This window comes from Paramormyrops kingsleyae, chromosome 5 (assembly GCF_048594095.1).
Source record: "Paramormyrops kingsleyae isolate MSU_618 chromosome 5, PKINGS_0.4, whole genome shotgun sequence".
Lineage (NCBI taxonomy): Eukaryota > Metazoa > Chordata > Actinopteri > Osteoglossiformes > Mormyridae > Paramormyrops > Paramormyrops kingsleyae.
Window position 1 is genome coordinate 30,996,223 of NC_132801.1, and position 19,969 is coordinate 31,016,191.

General features: G+C 41.8%; 1 protein-coding gene across 3 annotated transcripts; it reads left to right on the top strand.

The window, feature by feature from the left end:
• The first annotated feature begins 1,187 nt into the window (after nucleotides 1-1,187).
• fbxl18 (F-box and leucine-rich repeat protein 18) lies at nucleotides 1,188-17,356 on the top strand. Of its 3 annotated transcripts, XR_002838622.2 has the most exons (6): nucleotides 1,188-1,385; nucleotides 2,465-2,662; nucleotides 2,858-4,407; nucleotides 6,235-6,453; nucleotides 14,713-14,905; nucleotides 15,465-15,600. XR_002838622.2 is itself a non-coding variant. In XM_023814929.2 (5 exons), exons 1-5 carry the CDS (start codon nucleotides 1,335-1,337, stop codon nucleotides 15,619-15,621), a joined length of 2,175 nt encoding a protein of 724 aa, XP_023670697.2. In that variant the 5' UTR covers nucleotides 1,189-1,334; the 3' UTR covers nucleotides 15,622-17,356. The 3 variants fall into 3 exon arrangements, 1 of the variants encoding a protein (XP_023670697.2); XR_002838623.2 differs by lacking the exons at nucleotides 14,713-14,905; nucleotides 15,465-15,600 and adding an exon at nucleotides 5,769-5,847 and having other exon boundaries at nucleotides 6,235-6,374; XM_023814929.2 differs by lacking the exon at nucleotides 14,713-14,905 and having other exon boundaries at nucleotides 1,189-1,385; nucleotides 15,465-17,356.
• The last annotated feature ends 2,613 nt before the right edge of the window (nucleotides 17,357-19,969 follow it).

Here is a 19,969-nt window from a genome sequence, read left to right on the forward strand (position 1 = left end):
GTCCAAGAAATGGGGGAAAAAAACATTGATTTTTGGTTTTATGTAAAATCTCGTAATACCCTAAGAGGGCATCTGAGATGTCCGTGACTCCCATGTTTTTGTTATGGTCCTTCATTGCTGCAGGAATGGAGGATGAGGACCTGCCTCTCATGTTGTACACCTTCCTCTTTCACCCTCCTCTTCACCATGTCACCACCGTAGGCTTTGACCATGGTGGAGCACATCACCACCTCGCTGGTGTCCATTCATTTGACAAAGAGGAGATTCCCATCCAATGCATCGAGCCCCTCTGGGTGTTTCTTGGCAGGGAACCAGACTGTGCTTTTGGGAAGCCCTTTTGAGTTGGTGGAATTGTCCCACATGCAAGATGGCATGCACTGTACAGATCTTCAAAAAGTGTGGAACTTGTATAAAAATGTGCAGTTTGTACCCCCTGTCAAACATGGGCTGGACCACCGTTGCCATGACAATCATAGCTCAATCCATTTCATCATGTCATAGTGTTCCGGCCCTCTTATACGAAGTAGTTCCACGTGTACCCAGTCTCAGAATCTGCCATCACAAACTGCCATATTCCATATTCCAAATGTGTGGTGCAGGCTAGAATGTGCAGGTTAGCATGTCCCCCTCATCCATGTCCTGAAAGATGAAGATTCCATATGATTACAGAAAGTCTGTCCCTGGACATCACAGAACATGGAAAGGGAATATTGTACGGCAGTTATCTTGGACCAACAGCAGCTATTATAATTCAGCTTGAATAACCTTATGTAAATGACAAGTGCAATAAAGCCACAGAGTTCAGTTACATTTTTAAGCTGCCTACAAAAAAGGGAGGGTAAGGTAACTATTAAGATATTTGTAAATCAGAATAAAGCAAGAAAATATTTTAGCATCGGTGTAATCCATGTAATTTTTTTTGATAGCGACTTTTGCACTTCATAAAAAAACTGGTGTTCGACAGAGGTGTCGCAGTTTCCCTTTATTTGATAAATTCTAGCAATTGCTGTCATTTTCTAATGAGAACGAAAGCTAGTTCCGCCCAGCAATATTCTACTACAATTTCTTCACCATCTATTACCCTCATTGATATCGGCCAGATTCGTTCTTTTTCACATATGAAATGAGCCTACGTAGCTGCACGAATGAGCGCGCGCAGGGGACATCACGTGACTTGACGGACACCGGAAGTGCAGTTTGTGTTTCGGAAGTGTGTCCACGATCCCGGTCCGGTGTGTTACAACTACTCTTGGAAATGGGCGCAGTGGGGAAATATCTAAATAAAACGGATCAGTTCATAATTATAAGGAATTATATTTGATATTTGAGTAGGTATGTATTCTTGTCGAAAAAGGACACCGAACATGGATAATCAAAATACAGAGGTAAGTTAAATCACACAGCATCCAATGGTGTCACGATTACCTCACTAGCTATCTATTGATAGCGAAGTTCTTTCGTTGGGAAAGTTACAGTCGCAGCTAAACTGCAGCTGCGAAAATATATCGATAGATTTTTAAAAAATAAAAATACAAATTGATGAAATGTCCTTTGAAAACATTTTTTTTCCCTTTTTAAGGTATATCATCTAACATCATATGAGTAACTTAAGCTAATCTCGTTTTCTGATTACCTCCTGAAACCATAAGCAGTATTAATTTCGATAAAACTATCATCAAGCCTAAACATAGTATTTATATACCCCAATGTTTCGCAGAATGGCTGTTGAAGTTTTTTTTTTATTTTTTATTTTTATCCCTGATGGAATACTCTATTTGGGTTACGTACTGTATCAGTGATGTTGTTTTATTGGTTTATTCTGTAGTGTAACCTTTAAAGTGTTCCTTCTGCAATGAATATTGAATATAGCAATAAAAATATTTCTGCGCCAGAATGCTTTGTTTAATTATTGATGAAGTAGTGAAGTTTGGTCAAGATCATAAAATGAAAATACTGTTATACTTTTAAGCTGTTGTTGAATCTCGGAAAATAGATTTAATGCTATAACTCAGCCTTGTTGAGTTGTCAGAAAATTACAATGTGTATGTTTTTTATGTTTATTTTATTAGGGTGATTCTACAGGTATCACAAAAGTAACTCATTGACAATCTCAGCTAAGAAAATACTTATAACATGAATCACAATGGATTCATTTGCTGATAATTAAGCAGTGGTACATGCTTATTGGTTAATTCTTGTACTATATATCAACAAATCTGTGCACTCTATGTAAGCACTTGGCTAACCGCTAGTTTCTGGCAGCACATAAATCCAAGTTGCCTTGACAGCTGTATGTGATGTATTATCTGTCTCAGTTGCATGTTGCTTTCGACACAATTCTCTGCCAAATAAATATTAAATAAATGCAAATACATTGAGGCTGGGTCAAATAAATGTGTGATAGGGATTTCATTTACCATTAAGATCTTAAGTTTGTGATATTGCATTTGTATATCCTGTCTAGGCGAGATTTAGTCTGGACTGTGTTGAAGAGAGTGGCCTCAGCATTTCAGGTTTTTCCGATGAGATCTTGTTGAACATTCTCACACATGTGCCCAGTCATGATCTGGTACTCAGCGTGGGCAGAGTCTGTAAAAAGATGAAGACACTGAGTCTTGACAAGAGTCTCACTAACCATGTTCGACTTTCCAAAGAATATCTGGTAAGGAAAAGAAAATATTTGTAATTATTTTCATTTCTGGTTATTTTTCTGTTCAGTATGTTAGCGATTGTACTATTTATTGTGAACAGGGGGGAAAAAATCAAAATGGTTTTCAATCAGCTCATGCAACTTTGTAGGAAAAGGTTTCATTGTTTCCATTGCATGTTAATATTCCTATCTGTGTGTTTCTGTTAGGCCAGCGATGATGCTGTTAGGCAAGTGGTGAAGGAGCTGGCCAGTGACATCCAGACCTTAAATATGAGTGGCTGCTATTGGCTCTCTGGGGCTACCATTGACCAGTTAACCAGGTGCAAAGGTCTGGTCAAGCTGGATCTGTCAGGTTGTCGACTCACCTCACTGAGACTCTCAAAGATCCTGTCTGTGCTCAGGGGCCTGCGATCCTTGGCCATCGATATAGACAACGGTTTTGACTTGAATCAGCTAAGCAGTGAGAGCAAGGCCACCCTGAGCCAGGTCAATGAGCTCAAGCAGACCCTGTACACACCCTCCTATGGTGTGGTCCCCTGCTGTACTAACCTGGAGAGACTGCTGTTGTACTTTGAAATCCACGATGTCACTCGAGAGGGCTCCACTGTTTGTTGTCAGCTGATGGTGGGGCAGAGCAGCATACCACACTACCAGAACCTACAGGTGTTCTTCGCTCGGCTGGCTCCTGGTGAGGTCAACCAGACCCTCATGAACCTGTACCTGGCTGTCTTCAGTGTCCGTGTCCCCGAACACCTGCGGGTTTTTATCATCTCTATTCCTGGGAATAACCCGGGCCATTGGCCCGCTGCCCGGAGCCTTCTAGAAGGCATGGCCAGGAACGGAGCCCTGGAGGCCCTGCAACTGCCGAAGACCTGGGTGGAGCACTCCTCCCTCCAGTGCATCCTTAAGCACAGCGTGCCCTCCCACCTGAACTTCAGCCGCTGTTCCGTGTTCGGGAGCCACCTCATCCACCGCATCCTGAGCAACGTCCAGGATCTCCGGCAGCTGGTCAGCCTGAACCTCAGCGGCTGCATTCAGGGGCTCTTCTTAGACTGTACGTGGAAGGCTGACGAACAGATAGACGGTTGCGCCATGGAGTCGCTGGTGAGCGCCTGCCCCAACATCAGACACCTCAACCTGTCGGCAGCGCACTACCACGGCACGCCTGGCTCGGAGGAGCATCTCTGCACGTTCCTGGCCAGGCTGAGGAGCCTGCGCTCCCTGGCCCTGCCTGTGTGCGCCGTCTCGGATGGGGCGAAGACCTCTGAGCAGGTGGTGCAGGACAATGTGGCTCCACTCTCCAGCTCCCTCATGCTGGGCCTCAAGAAGACTGCTCGTGTTGGCCTGCAGACCTATAGGGTAAACTCGGAGCCTAGGGCCAGTGAATCCAGCTCCGCCTTCCGGGCCCTCCTGGAGGGAAGCCCCTTCCTCGAAGTGCTGGAGCTCATAGGGTCGAACTTTTCTTCTGCAATGCCCCGCAATGAGCCGGCCATCCGCAAAGAGCAGGCGGCTTGCAGTCTGGCGGGACAGATCGGGGACTCGGAGGTGGCGGTGGTGGGTATGCTGCTCTTCCTGCGCAGGCTGACCTTGGCGCAGCTTCCAGGGATGCTCAAGGGAACTGGCTTGCTGGAGGTGGCCATGAAATGTCGGGACCTGCAAACGCTCTCCCTCGCCAACCTGGGAGTTCTGAAGAACATGACCTACATGCCATCCCTCATTGAGGCTCTACCTTACTGCAAACAACTGAGAGACTTAAGGTGAGTTGCAGAGTGCAAAAATATTCACTTTGTAGTACAAATAGTATGAGCAAATACAGTTTGACAAAAAACAATATCAAAACTTCCTGTTGAGTTCTTGATGCATGTAATTCATTGGAATGCCCACAAGGGGGCGACAGGTTCTGCGTTGTACTTTTGAACTTGCAAATGAAACGCCAGTAGATTTATTTGTTTATATTTTGACAATGTGTTTGGGAAGCCAGATGGTAAAGGTAAGGGGCTGTGAGCCATATTTGCCTTTATATGTGTAAAATATGAAATGTAATTTTAGTAGTCTATGAGAAATGATATCCTCCTGAGACCCCACCCATTCATTTATGTCCATTGTAGTGGACATTTTATTTTTGCATCTATCTTTTCACTGATGTTAGGAAACGTATTTATTCCTGTTGTACACTAAAGAGGACATGCTGTGAAATTAAAAATAAAAATAAATGTGAAAAAATCTAAATTGTAAGATGTCTTATTTCCTCCAAAGACAAATAACCTACAATTGAAGGACACTTTTTTCCTCGGGTCTCAGGAGGATATAGATTTTATATACATATAGACTTAATTGAAGTATGACTTGGCTGCAGTTGTGTGTTTTGCAGTCTTTAGTGTGTGTGTGTATGATTGAGTGTATCCATTGACCTGGACATTTAAATTTTCCCATTTTCATAAAAATTTGTGCTGTTTAATTAAACTATTGACACCAAATTGCCATTGTGTCACCATGTAAATGCCCTGCAACGGACTGGTATCTGTCCAGCATATAGCCCATCTGGTACTGTGTGTGTGTGTGCGTGCATAGGGACGTGGGCACGTGGTGTTTCCTGAAATCGCTTCCAGATCTCCACAGCCCTAGTTGGTTGCATAGATCCTGAACATTTTATCTGGGTGACACTAAAATATGCTGCTCCAATTTTGATTTGAATCGACTCTGCATTGAATAAGCGTTTGTGCAGGTTTTTATTATTTTTGCATTTCTGCTTTTTATATTTTATAGTTGATTTATTTTTTCATTGACTTAAATTAGGATATAACTTAAGTCCGTACCATTCTGCTCTATGCTCTTTAACTGCAATATAACTCCATGCACTCCACCTTTAACCACCTATAGAATGTCTTCAATCACAAATGTACTGAATGAGCATAAAAAGTAAGTTGATTTATAGCGGCAGCAGATTCACAAAGTTATTAAACAAAAATGTGGTCTGTTGCTGGACGGTGGTGCTGCTGTACGAATGAGCTACACACAGGCTTTATTTATGAATAAAAAATAATTATTACCCACGTTATTAATGATCCTTCCATCATCAACGAGCCTTTTGTTGTATGTTGTCCTGTTCCCTTTTTAGAGCATTGAAGACAGTGGACTGTTAACTGCTTTGAGTCACACGTCATCCCAGCTTGTTCAGCCAATATTCATTGAAACAAGTAGGATGTCTATGCAAAAAGCCTATTGCCAAATTGGCAGTTGACTAACAAAAAATATAGCTGATTCTTCTGGAATTTAGATTTGCTAGTGTTTTCTCATAAATTTTATTCATGCCTCGGATAAGTCTCTGTTGATTAGGGTAATTTTGTAAATGTTTCAGATTACTTATTCCAGGTTCTGATGCAGGAGAAAGACAATGACCAAAATAATGTAGCCATGTGATCTAATAATCTGAAACACAGCTTTTTGTTTTGTCTCCCATGTCAATTTGTTTTGTCTGCTATTGTCAATTTGTTATGGTTTGGACGAATGCCTTCATAGCAGACGTAAACAGAGCTGAGCTGCTCTGCATAACCGGCCGCTCCCACCCTGCTTGTTTCCCCCAGACTCGAGCAGCCCTACATCAACGCCAACGCCCGGTTCTTCCAGGCACTGAGCCAGTGTCGTGCCCTGCGTCGGCTCTGCATCATCTCGCGCAACGGCACCTTCCAGGCGGACGCAGTCGTGTCCTTCATGGAGAGCTGCCTCGACGTTATCGTGTGTCACATGTTCATGGGTGGGACCCTGGTGGCCTGTCGGAACCTTCAAAAAACCCTTCAGGACAGGTGGGCGCCAACGGCCGCGTGAGTCGGGGGGATGTGATGTACTAGATGTGGGGCTTTGGGGCTCTACTGTAATTGTGGCTGATTTGTCATCTCTAAAAGTAGGAGTTTTCAACATTTTGTAAACCATTTTAGACATGAAAATTGACCACAGCTTGAAACCCTCTAGCACTTATTACTCATCGTATAAGTAAGAATTAAGGTCCACGGTGGGCTTTAATATTTATTTTTCTTAATATTTTTTGCGATCAGTAAACCAGCTGTTAATACTAATTTACAAAAACCTCTCTGGACTCCCTACAACTGCTCTGTGGGCTTACATGTGTAATTTGGGCAGAACAGTTTCCCATATTGATGTGTCTGACCTGTTGACTGTGACCACTTTGTGTTATGTAATCACAAATTCCCCTTCAATTCTGTGGGCTGAATTTCCCCAAATAAACCCTCAGCCGTTTCCATGTTACGGTAAATTTATCACTGTTAAAACCCCAAAGGTTCTTTTAATAGTCATGCTTTCAGAAGTTCGATGAGAAGAATCTGCCGTTGTATTTTAATGTTGCATGACTTACTGTCAGTTGTTTTATTGTGAGGCTTTGCAGGAGCGTTGGAATGGTGCGCATGATTCACATGAACACTAAAGGAAACCAAAAGACTTTCAGTCAATTCCCAATTCCTTGTGCTCAGCCATTGGTATACTGCCTCAGGGGATACTACTCATTAAAACACTGTTTGCACTTTGCCTTGCCTGCTTTATTATATGATTTGAAACCGTAGCAAAAGCAGCTTTAAGACTGAGTTCCAAATGACCAGCTTTCAGTACAGGAATGTCCATCATTATATTTTAAAATGAAATGCTGTGTTGACTCTCAGGAGTGCCCAAAGGCACCTTTTACGGTTAGAGCAAGATATCGATCAGGCTGTTTGGGATTGCATCTCTGCCATAGATCACTCTGATGTGAAAGGCTTTGTTGTGTTGTGCTTTACTATGGCTGTTGCTGATTCGTATCTTGAGCATTAGCACGACATAACAGTATCTGTTTCTGAAGGCCTTTTTTATTATAACATTAAGGACACGCAAGGAGCTTATGCACATGAATTGTATTTGCTTTCTCACTCTTTTTAATAACACACGCTTGTTCGATCTGCTTTTGATTTCAGTTCTCTCATACGCTGACGTGCTGTATTGCTCCATATGAGTTGTTTTAGATGCATACAATGTCTGGGTTTATGTGGCGCTTGTCCAGCAGCTCTGCTGGGCGAGGGGAGTGGCCGGTCCTGCAAACGTGCCCCTGGGGGTCCGGTGACACAGCCTCAGCTTGTCAGGCTGGCTTCCAAGCTTCGAAGTCTGCCAGGCAAGCATGCAAGGAGGCCCTAGAAGCCATGTGTTCACACGAGGCCCTCCAGCTTCCATCAAAGTGGCCATTTTCCAGCACGCATGAAAGCTCTATGCTTTACAAGCTGCCTCTTTTGAAAGATTGAAGGGGAGGAGCAGTTTGACTGTTGTTTTTTTTTTTTTTTTTGTGACCGCTATCATCTTTGAGTCTTGCCCTTGATAGTGTGATATTTTTGGGAGACGCTTTTCATTTTCTGCATAATCCATTTTGAAAGAGAGATGCCCCTGTCCAAGGTTGCTGGTCATTTCCCCCCCTGACTTCCTGACTACACGTTCTGACACACCAAAGCATTTTCTGCAGTAATTATGCTGTCGCTCTTTATGGGGAATAATGATTTCAGGGGGATACCATTGCAAGAAAATGGGACCTTGCAGTCACCGATTTTACGTGCTCCTGCAGTTTGTTGTGAGTGCCAGCAGATGGCAGAGGTGTTCGCTTTATTGTGGTAGGAAAACCCTGTATGTTTTTATAAAAATGTATAAGGAGAGGAAAACATGAAAATGTGTCTCTGTAAACAGTCCAAAGAGTTGGAAGCCATATGGGTGATTTCACGTGGGGCTCTGTATAAAACACACTGCATCTGGGGGTATTGTCAAGCTTCTAAATGGAAGTAAGCTGTCCTTATTGCATGTGATGCCTGTATTGAATGCCTGATACTGGTTGCTCTAAAAAAAAAAAAAAAAAAAAAAAAAAAAAAAAAAAAAGCTTTTTGTTTTTGGGGGATAATGCTTGCCTTCTCCCTGTGGTGCCTATTCATATGACTTTACTTAAAGAAGCTGTTTTTCTGTTTTGAAAGAAAAACAGTAGGAAGCTGTATTTAATGGAACCCTGAAAATAAATCTCCTCCCCAAATGAGAAGTCCTTTTTCCAAAAAAGTAATCTTAGGATGAATGTGTAGCCTCTCCCAGAAATGAGAATACTAGGTTATTTGAGAAGAATGCAGGGCAAATTATTTAAAATGCAGTGGCGCACGGAGGCGACCTAACTTTAGGTTTACTCTAAATTTAGAGTGTTTAGCGTAGAGTACAGTGTGGTTTTTATTGGCTGTAATGGTGCGCTGTTTGCTCTAAGCTTTCACAGTCAGATTGGTTTATGAAAGCACTGGTGTTTCAGTATTTCTAGTGTCCCTTTAGTATCCCCTCCCGTTCTGTCTTATTCTGGCAATTTCTTGCTTGCTACCCTATGTGACAAAAGTAAGGGAAAAGATGAGCCTTAGCGGATAGCGTGGATTTTTAAGTTGAAAAGACAGATGGGTTTTACACATCGAGTCCAGGCTGCTATGACATTAAGTATTGTTGTGTCAAAGGAATTCTTCTTGGCCTTGGTGAAATGAGTTCTGGAGGTCTCTGAACAATTTTGCATGGTCTCCCAGCAATTTGACATGGAAAGCCGAACGTGTCCCCTTTCTCTCTCTCTCTCCCTCTCTCTCCCTCTCCCTCCCTCCCTCCTCCTCTCTCCCTGCTGCCTATGACTAGACTCTCGCATTGACCTTGTGGTGTGATGCCATTTTTAGGTCTTTCGGGATTATTTGCAAGTCTGCGTGGGGCTGTACGCTATGTCTAGTGTTAGGGGATTCCAGGCTCTGTGGTCTCTGCCTAATCATAGACATGATCTTTGAAGTGTGGCTTCATTAAAAAGGGAATGTTTTTTGATTCGTACAAAGTTCCTATTGTTTTATTGAGCACAAAACTGCATTGACTTGCGTAACGTGCATTTCAGGTAGTCATGATGGCGTATTAGGCACACAACTGTGGACCGACTGACTGAGAGACTCTTGTCCCTGGTCTGTACTGTGAACCATTTAAGATAAGGCTGTTTTTAAAAGCTTTCTGACTTCAGTTCACCTCTGGGTCATGATGTCGTTTTTTACCCCTCTTCCAGTGGAAAAATGGGTGTCGGACTACTTATAATTTGATACTGAATATGATCCTAACATTACTAAGTCATGGAATGTCTTTAGCAGGCAGTTAATTAACAGTATGTTGGTCTTAGTGACTGGTTCAGTGTGTCATGGAAAGCTTCCTGTTAATGTCTGGTGGGAAGTTGCGGGTATACTGCTCTCTTAAAACATTAGTAAACTTGACAATGCTGAAGGGGGCTGTTTTGCCCTGATTCTGTTCTTCTGGGATGAGGTCAGGACTATAAGCTGACTACAGCTGTGCCCCAGTGTTTTTGTAGTCCTGTCCTTTTTATGTGCTTGAGTATATTTCTTGGGCATGTATTAATTCCACGATTCCTTAGTAACAAGTGTTGTGGTTTTCCATGATTGGCAAATAACGTGACATATTTTAGGTCGTTGGTACCAATGAGAAAGCCCTACACTTTGTGTAAAATATGTTTTGGTATGATTGAGGGCTAATTTAGCTATTTCGATTTAATTGTAGAATCTTGGGGGGGAGGTGGGTGCTAGATTTAATGATGAAATGTGACCTTTGTCTCACTGTTGATTATATGACACCTCTCCTGGGGTTTTTAGGGAATCACCAAACAGATATCATGCTTTTAAAAGAAAGTCCCCTTCTTATAATGGCCCAGTTATTCATTCGGTTCAGTAGTGTTTTGGCTCTTTGGATGGAGCCCTGTTGCCCTGATTGAAGTACAAGCAGATCAGGTTGGACAGATAAGCAGATGTGGCTCCCCCTTGCGAAAGGATTGGTGTGCTGGTCTTCGGAGCAGCTCGGCTGGGAACACAGCTCTCTAACAGGGCTCTGACTGTCTTCCCTTTATCTCTGTAACATCTTGATTATAAGGAGTTTTTCCTCATAGTCGAAAGCACGGCACACTTAATCACAGCTTGGGATAATGTCCTCCGAGATCTAGGCTGGCGTTCATTAATACCACGGTACTTTGTTATAGTCACTCTTTGTTTTGTAAAGTAAGCAGTCTTGTTTTTAGTCTTTGGTGTTTAACCTTGGTGCCTTGAGAGTGCTTCAGAGCTTCACTGTGGGTGTTTGCTTAGAGCCCATTGAAGGTTACCGTGGCCATAGTTTAAAAGGTGAATTCATTGTAGCTACTGCACTAAGCTATAGCCCCCACCAGCGTGGTTCATTGAATTGTTGTGGAAATGTAGGCAGCTGTTTTTTTAAAAAAAAATTTTTTTTTATAAAGGTGGTGGTTTTCTGTTGTATCTTTCAGTCGCGCCCCCAGTGTACACCTGTTTTTGTGGGCATTCTATTGGTCAGTCGGCGCTGGTTTTAATATACCGCTTTTTCCCATGCAGGGTTTCACAAAGGCAATTTAGCATTGATATTCCAATCTGATATGGGTCCTTTGCTTCACATAAGTTCCTTGATAACTGGAGACTTGATCTGTGGCCTCAAAAATGGTGGTGTACAAGAAACACTGGAATAGATTTGCTAGTGTCTTCAGATAAGAATAGCATATCATGAAAGACTTTGACGAGTTTTGTTGCAGTGCAGAGATGTTATCTAAGCCCAGATGTGCATGCACACAGATTATTGGACTATAGGAAGGTAGATAACTGTAGGGCAACATTAAAAATTTTGATTAAAATTAAGAAGTTTTGAGAGATGCCTGGAGCCTGACAGACCGTGAGAATCCAGGTTTGCCGTCTTCCAGATTAGTAGGGGCTTGATTACAACATATCCAAAAGCAAGACATGAATTTATTTTATCTAACATGGGCGTTTTAATTACAGTAATTACTTTCCAAGGAGCTGAGCTTCCATCATCAGCTCTGGGTACAGGAACACGGGAACGTGACACAACCTGCCTGCAGCTTGCAACATGCCCTTAGATCTGCTGGTTGTTGTCGATATGCTTTGGTTCTTTTGTCTGATTTTGAGAGCACGCTGTGAAATTTTAGTTAGTGTTTAGTACTTGGGCTAGACTGGCATAGTGTCTCACTGGATAGTGCTGATCCCACACCTTCAGGAGTGTTGAATGTTTGATCCCTGCCCTTGCATTCTGTATATGGAGTTTGCCATGTTCTAACCATGTTTGTGTGGGTTTACTCTTGGTTCTCTGGCTTCCTCTTAAGGTTGCAACTTTTTTGAACAGTGTTGCCGACCAACTGCCAGCCAGGAGAGACAATGGACCAATCATTTTCGATTGTGATGATCACGAAAAGTTGCCCACTGCCAATTAAAGTTTTTTCAATTAGAAATTTGTTGCCTAATATTAACAGGAAAGTACCCGAGCAACATTGCTCAGAAAGTTGCCCCGTGTATTGTCACCCTTACAGTCTTGTAGCAGAATCGATGTCTAAATCATTCTTAGTGTGCTGCTGTGTACGTGTCCCCTGCCTTGTGCTTGGTGCGGTACGCTCCAGGCTTGCAGTCAGCATGCACTGCATAAGTGGTTATGGAAAATGAGTAGACTGGGTTGCATTACCTTTTGATAGGTTGCATTGTTTGTTACCGGCTGTGTTTTATTTATTTTTTTTGTAGTCAGAGAAATTTTATCCCCTTTTAATTAGGTTTGAAAATTATGTTGACAAAGCTATGAAGTTTTTTTTTTATTGTTAGTCTGTCTTTCAAAAGATAAGGAGAAAGGCCTGTAACTTAATATTGTGTGATTTGCTTTCTAATGTTTGAGAGAGAATGAAATATGCACGTTTCAATAAACAGTAGTCTGCTCTGTGTTTACTTCAGGGATAGGGTGAGCACGTTCTGGACTGTGATCTTTTTCCTATTTCACATACTGGCTGGTAATCTGTGATTGTCCCACTTAGACACAAAACTGGGAGCTGTAACAGTACATAAATGGCCATATTTTTCTGTTCTTTTATGCTCTTGTCTTAGTATTTAAGCCAATATACAATCGTTTCAGAGTACTATTTTATGATTATTTCCTACTTTTATAAAAAATATATTTTTACATATTTGTAATTTTGTATATTTAATCCATAAGGATTCAATTTGACATTTACTTATTTGCATTTTTTTTTTCCTCTTTCCATTCATAAAGCTGCGAAAAATATACTTGCTTATATTGTTGATGATTTTCCAAACCTGGCTTGAGTTTAAAATTGCCTGAGGTTAGGAGACCGAAATTAACCGTGACCTACACTGACAAATTCTCCTGGTGCACCCTAATGACCCAGCTGTTTCTGCCGCCGCCGTGATGTATGGTGTTGACCTAGCGAGGGACGACATTCTGGTCCGGAGTGGGACCGCGCACACATACGAACTGAATCGCCGCTCCTCTGTCTGCGTGCCGCTCGCCATGGGAGCCGTTCTCCACGCCCCAGCTCCAAAGAAATAAACCACCCCCTGTCTCAGCGGTCAAATATTTACGTGGTTCCTCCACGTAGCTTTACTTTTGGCACTCGTCCTTTTGGCTTTTCACGCTCGGAGGTCTTGGAGGTGGAGAGGCGTGAGGGACCAGAGTGGGAGGCTAAAGGGCAACGAGCAGTGGAGACGCATTTGTACGCTGTTACATCTAGGCGGCCATAAACGTGACTTGGTCGTGTCAGCAGTCCACTGCTACGACTTCACATTGAACTCTATTAATAATAATAATGATGATGATAATTAAAAAAACATGTTTATTCATTAGTTGCAGTGTTGTGTAAAGATTTAAAATAATCACAGCAGTGGAAGAATGAAAAGCAGTCGGAGGAGCCTGAAAGCCATTCGGCCATAAGTCTGCGGCTTTTCTTCAGACACGGTCGATTACCCTGCGCCACGATCTCGTCCTCTGCTCAGCAAATTTTTGACTCTGCGGTTTGATACCGGAGAGCCAGGGGAATAGGACAAAATGAAAACTACCAAATGAAAGACCTTTTTTTTTTTTGTCCCTGTCCTGAGTGTCACATGCAGTCAGTCCAGGGACTCTCAGCAGCTTGGGGGGAAGAGATGGGTGTAGCAGAGCAGAGCGTAGCTGGCTACCACCCGTGCCCACATATCCCGGCTACCTGAGGACTGCTGCTTGGGGACGTCTGGACCTCGCCTTAGCGTTGAATGATCCCCTACAGTTTTTCCTTCACCCGAAGGTTCAGGCTCTAATTTCCCAGAACCGAAGCCATCTCTATTAGTGCCCGATTATGTCTGATTGCCACTTTGCTTTATTCACCCTATTAAACATGGCTCAGCTATTTTTGAAAAGAAATTGAGGGTTGGAAGTGTCAGCAGTTGGGGGCATTTTTATGGCAGTCAAAGTGCTCTGCTGTTTATTAGAGGGAGCTGAATTACATTGTTCGTAAATCAGATGACTCATTTCAGCAGAAACTTCTGGGTTATACAGATGCTCCACTCATCTGTTGCCACTGCCATCATCACATCACCGCTCTGATGTTTTCTGGTCTTATTTTCACATTCTTGAAAGGATTTTAAAGTGCATGTGTTGTTTTTTATTAAAGTAAAGACTAGTCCGACATTGTCACGTAATGAATGGTGGGGGGTGAGGCATAAAGGTCCATTTGTTTGTTTATTTATGGCAATTGATCATTAATCCATCTCTGGAGACCACTAGTATATGGAAAACGTAAGGAGGTTTTAGTTAATCAGCTCAAGCGAGCTGAGTTAGCTTTGCCGCATTTCATTGACCGTGCGAGGCTGCCGCGTCCTCATGTTACCGGTCCCATTACGAAAGCCGGCAACCGCGATTTCGAAGTCTTGCGGAATTACATCCCCTCGGCTACTCCGAGCATGTTACAGAAGACTGGCTGGCTCTTGGCTGATGCGCTGTCTTTGCCTCGCGCGTTGCTTCGTCCTTATGTGTGAAGCAATACATTGGAATTTGTTTCTCTCACCTTCTCTGTGCCCCCTAATGGTTAAAAGTCATTACAGAGAACAGAGCCTGTCGCATGAATAATGTCCAGACAAAAACGGTTAGCTGGAATGTCTACTTGATGTACACTGAATGTTTCATTCTGATACATGTATCTGTCATCATTGCTTAAACAGTGTGGGATGGTCACTGACGATGGGAAAACTCATCTTGAATGATTGGAAGGCCCTTTACAGCTCGGACATGAACTCATTTTAACTGACGCCACCTGACCAGGTGCATGGGAGAGACTGAGAAGCTTTAGAATATCTTTGGATGCCCAACATCAAAGGCTTGTCTCCTTCCTCCCACATAAGTGTGTTTCAAAAGGTAACCTATTAAGCGTGTTGAATTGGTTTCAAGTGAAGGGTTCTTGAGAACTCGTGATTAGAGCGGCCTGTCGCCTCAGAGAGGTGTGCTTGTGCTTTCATTTGCAAATAAATTCATTCACTCAGTCAAGCTGAAAGTTTTGTATTAGTAGCTTTCTGATACTTACAATGGTTTCATCTCTTTGCTCCTTGCATGCTGTTCTCCTTGGGCTTTTAAAATAATTGATTGAAAATAGCTTTACGGCCAATGGCGTTTTAAAATACCGTTATTTAAGTAAATGGATAATGATGGGTCCTGTATGTTGGTGGCATTTTGTAGTGGAGTGAATTTGCATATCGTCATTTTAGGGTTTTAAAGTACGTCACCGATTTAGCTATTTCTAAACATAACTCAGTGTCCATGAATTGGAGGCTTTTGTCCTTGAGTACCATTGTAGAGTATGATCAACCATTTACTTCTTTTACTTCCAGAGAATTTTTTACTTGGCTTGCCCTATTTCTGGGATGCCCTCTACTGACCATCTCTTTCATTGTCCATCTCACTCTCTCTGGTTATGAAGGTTTTCGTCGGAGCGTCCGGCGCTCAACGTCGTCATCTACCCCTTGCTACATGAAGACCTGGCTCTAATCATCAGAGAGATGCCCCTCCTGCACCTGGACGAGATCACGCTGTTCAAGAGCCGCGTGGCTGAGGACCCGCCACAGCTATGGTGGTAGTTGTCACTGTTTGTCCCTCGTCTCCATTTGTTAGCACAAAGGAGTGACTTCAAGGGACTTAACCACCAGCTGAAGATGTGCTCCAACCTCAAAGTCAAAATGCTCAAGTGAGGTTCTGCATAAGAATTGTTCAGGAAAAGGGGCAAACCCTTGCAAATCTCTGTATAAATCAGTTATTTAAAGTGTATTTAGTGTAGTCTTAAGTTCTGCAAGCTCTGACCCCATTTTCACACTCTCTACCCTACTCTCTTTCCCAGTTTGAAGTCTCTATTTGAGTAGTTGTGTCACCTTTGGATTTCCATCTGTGATATTGTCAGCTCTTTGACGGTGATGTTTACAGTGTGGCCCAATCACAGTTAAATGACCCAGTTTTAGGAGCGTATCCCCCCCGTGCTTTTTCTTGCAGAGGAAATGGAAAGCTCCCGCTGACTGTGAATTTGTGCTGCCAGTCTGGTCTCTGCGGAGGTCTGCTATTACAGTCTCATTACTTCTCATCCTCTGGCCTGGGTACGTCAGAGTCGTCTTGAAAGGGCCGTGACTGAGGGGAAAGTAAGGACCTTTCCTGATCAGAGCTGCCACCTTTTGATTTCTCCCCCGCAGCAAATGGAACCGATTGTCGATTTTTCTATTGAGCAGCTGTAATTCCTGAATAGCAACCTAATGGTGGAAGGGAGGGAGGGGAAAAAAATATGTTGAGATTCCATTTGCTCCCATTCCGTCTTCTCTCAGCTGGTGCTCTTTCGCAATCATGGAGGATTTTATATGCTATAGATGATCATAGACTCTGCTAATGTCACAGCAATCACCAGGCTCTCAAAATATTCCCTCGCATGGAGCTGGAAATCCCTTTCTCTCTTTGATTTTACTTTTACCTTGCACATTAATGCCTGTGGATTGAAGCACTCGTCCTTTTGGCTTTTCAGGTCCTTGGCATGAGTTGTTTTCTGTGTTTCGTCCTACTGCTCCGTACCCATGATTTTCAGTCGGTGCCAATGTCAAACTTCAGAAGCTTGTGTAACACAGCAAATGCCAGCAAATCAGCAGCTTGTGATGGGCAATAGAAACTTACCTGGATGCATGATAAAGACGGGGATTGTGGCGTGTCACTCTTGGTCATGAATGGCTCGGCGTTGAGAACCCTTTGAGGAGTACGTTGTCATATTCTGACTATGTTTGGTGCAGTATACGGGTCTGCCGTCAAAGTGAAGCGAACGTATCTGTCTCTTTGAGAGTGTTTCTTGTGGGAGTTGAGAAAGGAAAGCAGAAAGAGCCTAATCCAGTGAGGCTGAATCCATCACGCTGTGAGTTTAATTAACTGCTTCAGTGATCGGATCCATTTTTTTTTCCCTTTCTCTTTATGTTTTTTCCCAAAATGTACTATCCTCTTGGTCTTAGCACTTCAAACAGCTATTATTTCTGTTGATTTTCTGATTTTGACTGTTGAACATCTGTGTTCTTGCAGTATGCTGAATGAATGGGCGGATGACTAGATTTTCAGACGTACTCTGTTTCATTAATTCTTTTCTGACCGTATGGGGTTTGTTATATGGCGTATGAATAGTTATTGGATGAATGGAGAATGGATGGTGTGCGTAATATGTGGAAATTTGACAATCACTATTTTAATTTTTTTATTTTTACTAAATTTCCCAGTGGGGATATATGGGGAATTTTTATTTCACTGTACATATGTAGCACTGTCAGCCAAAATAAATTTGTTTAGTTTGTGGTTTAATTTTTGAAACCGTTATCCATGTACTTCTAATGTACACCAAGCCATTTACTTCAAAATACTTCACACACCAGCATAATTTAAATATGTGATAGCATGTTTTCAGAAATGTTTTAATGTGGCGCAAAAAGTTTAGGTGTTTCTATCCATCTGGTTCCCCATAAAATTTTTGGTCGAGTTACAAAATATATTTGAAGTATCAGTCTGTTTGTATGATAATATGCTTTTGGACTAGAATAAAGTTAGTGGTAATATTTTTATAATGTCTAGTAAATAGGTCATGCACATAAAGCTTTAAAGAATGTGCATATGATATCCATATTGGCTACATAATGGAATACTGTGAAGTTTATAGTATAGTTCTTAGTCTCTGGAAAAATATGGGGAAAATTCAGTGGAGCTAAAAAGAGCAGCTAGTTTTAAAGCAGGTGTCCTTTGTACAATATGAACTTATAAAAACATAAAACAGCTTTACTCAGTTGCTTACCATAGCTATTACATGCTTTACTTATGAGTCAGTGATTCAAGTAAACATGTCTGTATTTCCTTACATCTAAGCATTACTATATTGTAGCTGCGAGTTTCTCTGTTCAAAATAAGGAAAACTTACGTTGACATTTTGTAATTTGCATTTATAGCTAATTAAAACGGGTGGTGGATGATTCATGTTTTTGTACAATGCGCAATTCCAGAAAATTTCAAAGGAGAAACTCACTGCACACTGACTCAAGGTTTCAAGGTTATTGTGCTATTTCCAGTGTCCTCCATCCAGAACCGTAAGGTGCCTTGTGACCTGTACACCATAAAAAATGGTATAAACACTTTTCCTGCCCCCCATCCCCACATCAGTATCGTGCTACATGTTAACTATGTAGCAAGTCCACAGAAAAGTTACACTGTGTAGCTTAATGGCTTAGGGATCCATTTGAATAATACGCATAGTAATGAAATCACTGCTGGGCCCTTGAGCAAGGCCCTCGACCTAAGTGCTCCAACGGTGTTGGATGCTGACTCTCTCTGCTTTCCATCCCTAAACATTCCTCATCTGCTAAATGAAAAATAAAATAAAAATCATTGTAGGTCTACCTTAACTATAGCTTTGAAGTTATCTAGCTATCAATAAGTAAAATTCAATAAACTTGTCAGTTGTTGAAAACATTGAAACTTTGTTAAAGCCATGACAACTTGCGCATAAAATGTATGTATGTATGGTACATAAAGCAAAGCCTTTTTGTCTGTGTTTTTTTATTTGCTTGACTCTTTATACACATGGGTAAATGTTTGTATAAAGTAAAAAAACAAAAAAAACATTCCTTCTGAAATGACTCTACAAAACACCTAAATTGATTTAGAATTTCACAATAAGCCTTTTTACAATTGTCTTGTAACAGTCCTCTGTGCAGCACTTTGACACTGAAAGAACAATGGATCGAAGACCAGTGAAGGACCAGCCTCCAGTCTACATCCTTTTACACATTCTTACATCCTTCCGTGCCTTTCCACTAGTAGCCACCTCTGGGGACCCAGTCAGCAGTATTGCACATTAATACGTTACACTGAAAACTATTTTTCTGTGTGGGTGTAAAGTAAAATAGATACTAAAAACAGGGGGGAAAATAAATAATAAAAAAAATCATTTAATAAAATGAAATCCAACTCGTGTACAAACAAGCTATCAAATACATTGAAAGGCAAAACAAATCCATGTTGAAAATGAAAAGTAAAAACATTTGACCGGTAACATGTAGGCTACCCTTTTCTCACGCATTGTCTTGAATTTATAAGATTATAGAAATGTACCATGGCCAGAGTTCCTTTTATTATTAGGCTGGGCTGGATGTGTGTTTGTGTAAAGAAAATATCCTGGGTAACGGGGGAGCTCTTCAAATGCTTGGACCCACATGAAATGCCCCCAGAAGCCTGCAGTGAAGCTGCACCCAAGTAGAGCAACTATTTAGGAGCTTGGGAAAGGAGTTACTGGGGCTGCCTGTCCGTGGCTTTAGTGCCTGATACCGCAACTTCTAAAAAGTCCCTTTAAATTCCAGGATGGTTGCTGTTCTGTTTTAATTAAATTAGAGTTAAAGCTGGCCTCTGTCTTTCAGCAAACATCTTCCAGGAGAACTTAAGCTGGGAACAAAAAAAAATCAAGAAAAAAGGCTTTACATGTAAACGGGAAATGTGAAAATGCAGTAGCCAGGTCATGATTCAGTGCCTTTTGAGGGGGGGGTGAGCAAGAGAAAACAAGTAAATATAGCACTAGATTTAATATACACATCATTTGTAGCATAGCATGGCAAAGTCATGAATTAAAAAAAACCACAAATTTTAAAAATGCTGAAGCACTGATTCCAGAGATTACGTAAGTGCTGTATCTCATGGCTAGTGTGATGGCAATTTAAATTATTGCTGCATTTCGATCTCTGAGGTATCCCCTTATGAATCCTAAATAGGTATGCAGTTTCTATGGTCCAAGCATTTAAAATGGATTTACTGCTCTATATCAACTTGTAAGACTTGCATTTTGATTCGGAAAATGTTAAAATCAAATCACCATTGAAACAATTCCATACAACCAGGCACAATGGAAAACGCAGAACTAAAAGACACACTACTGTG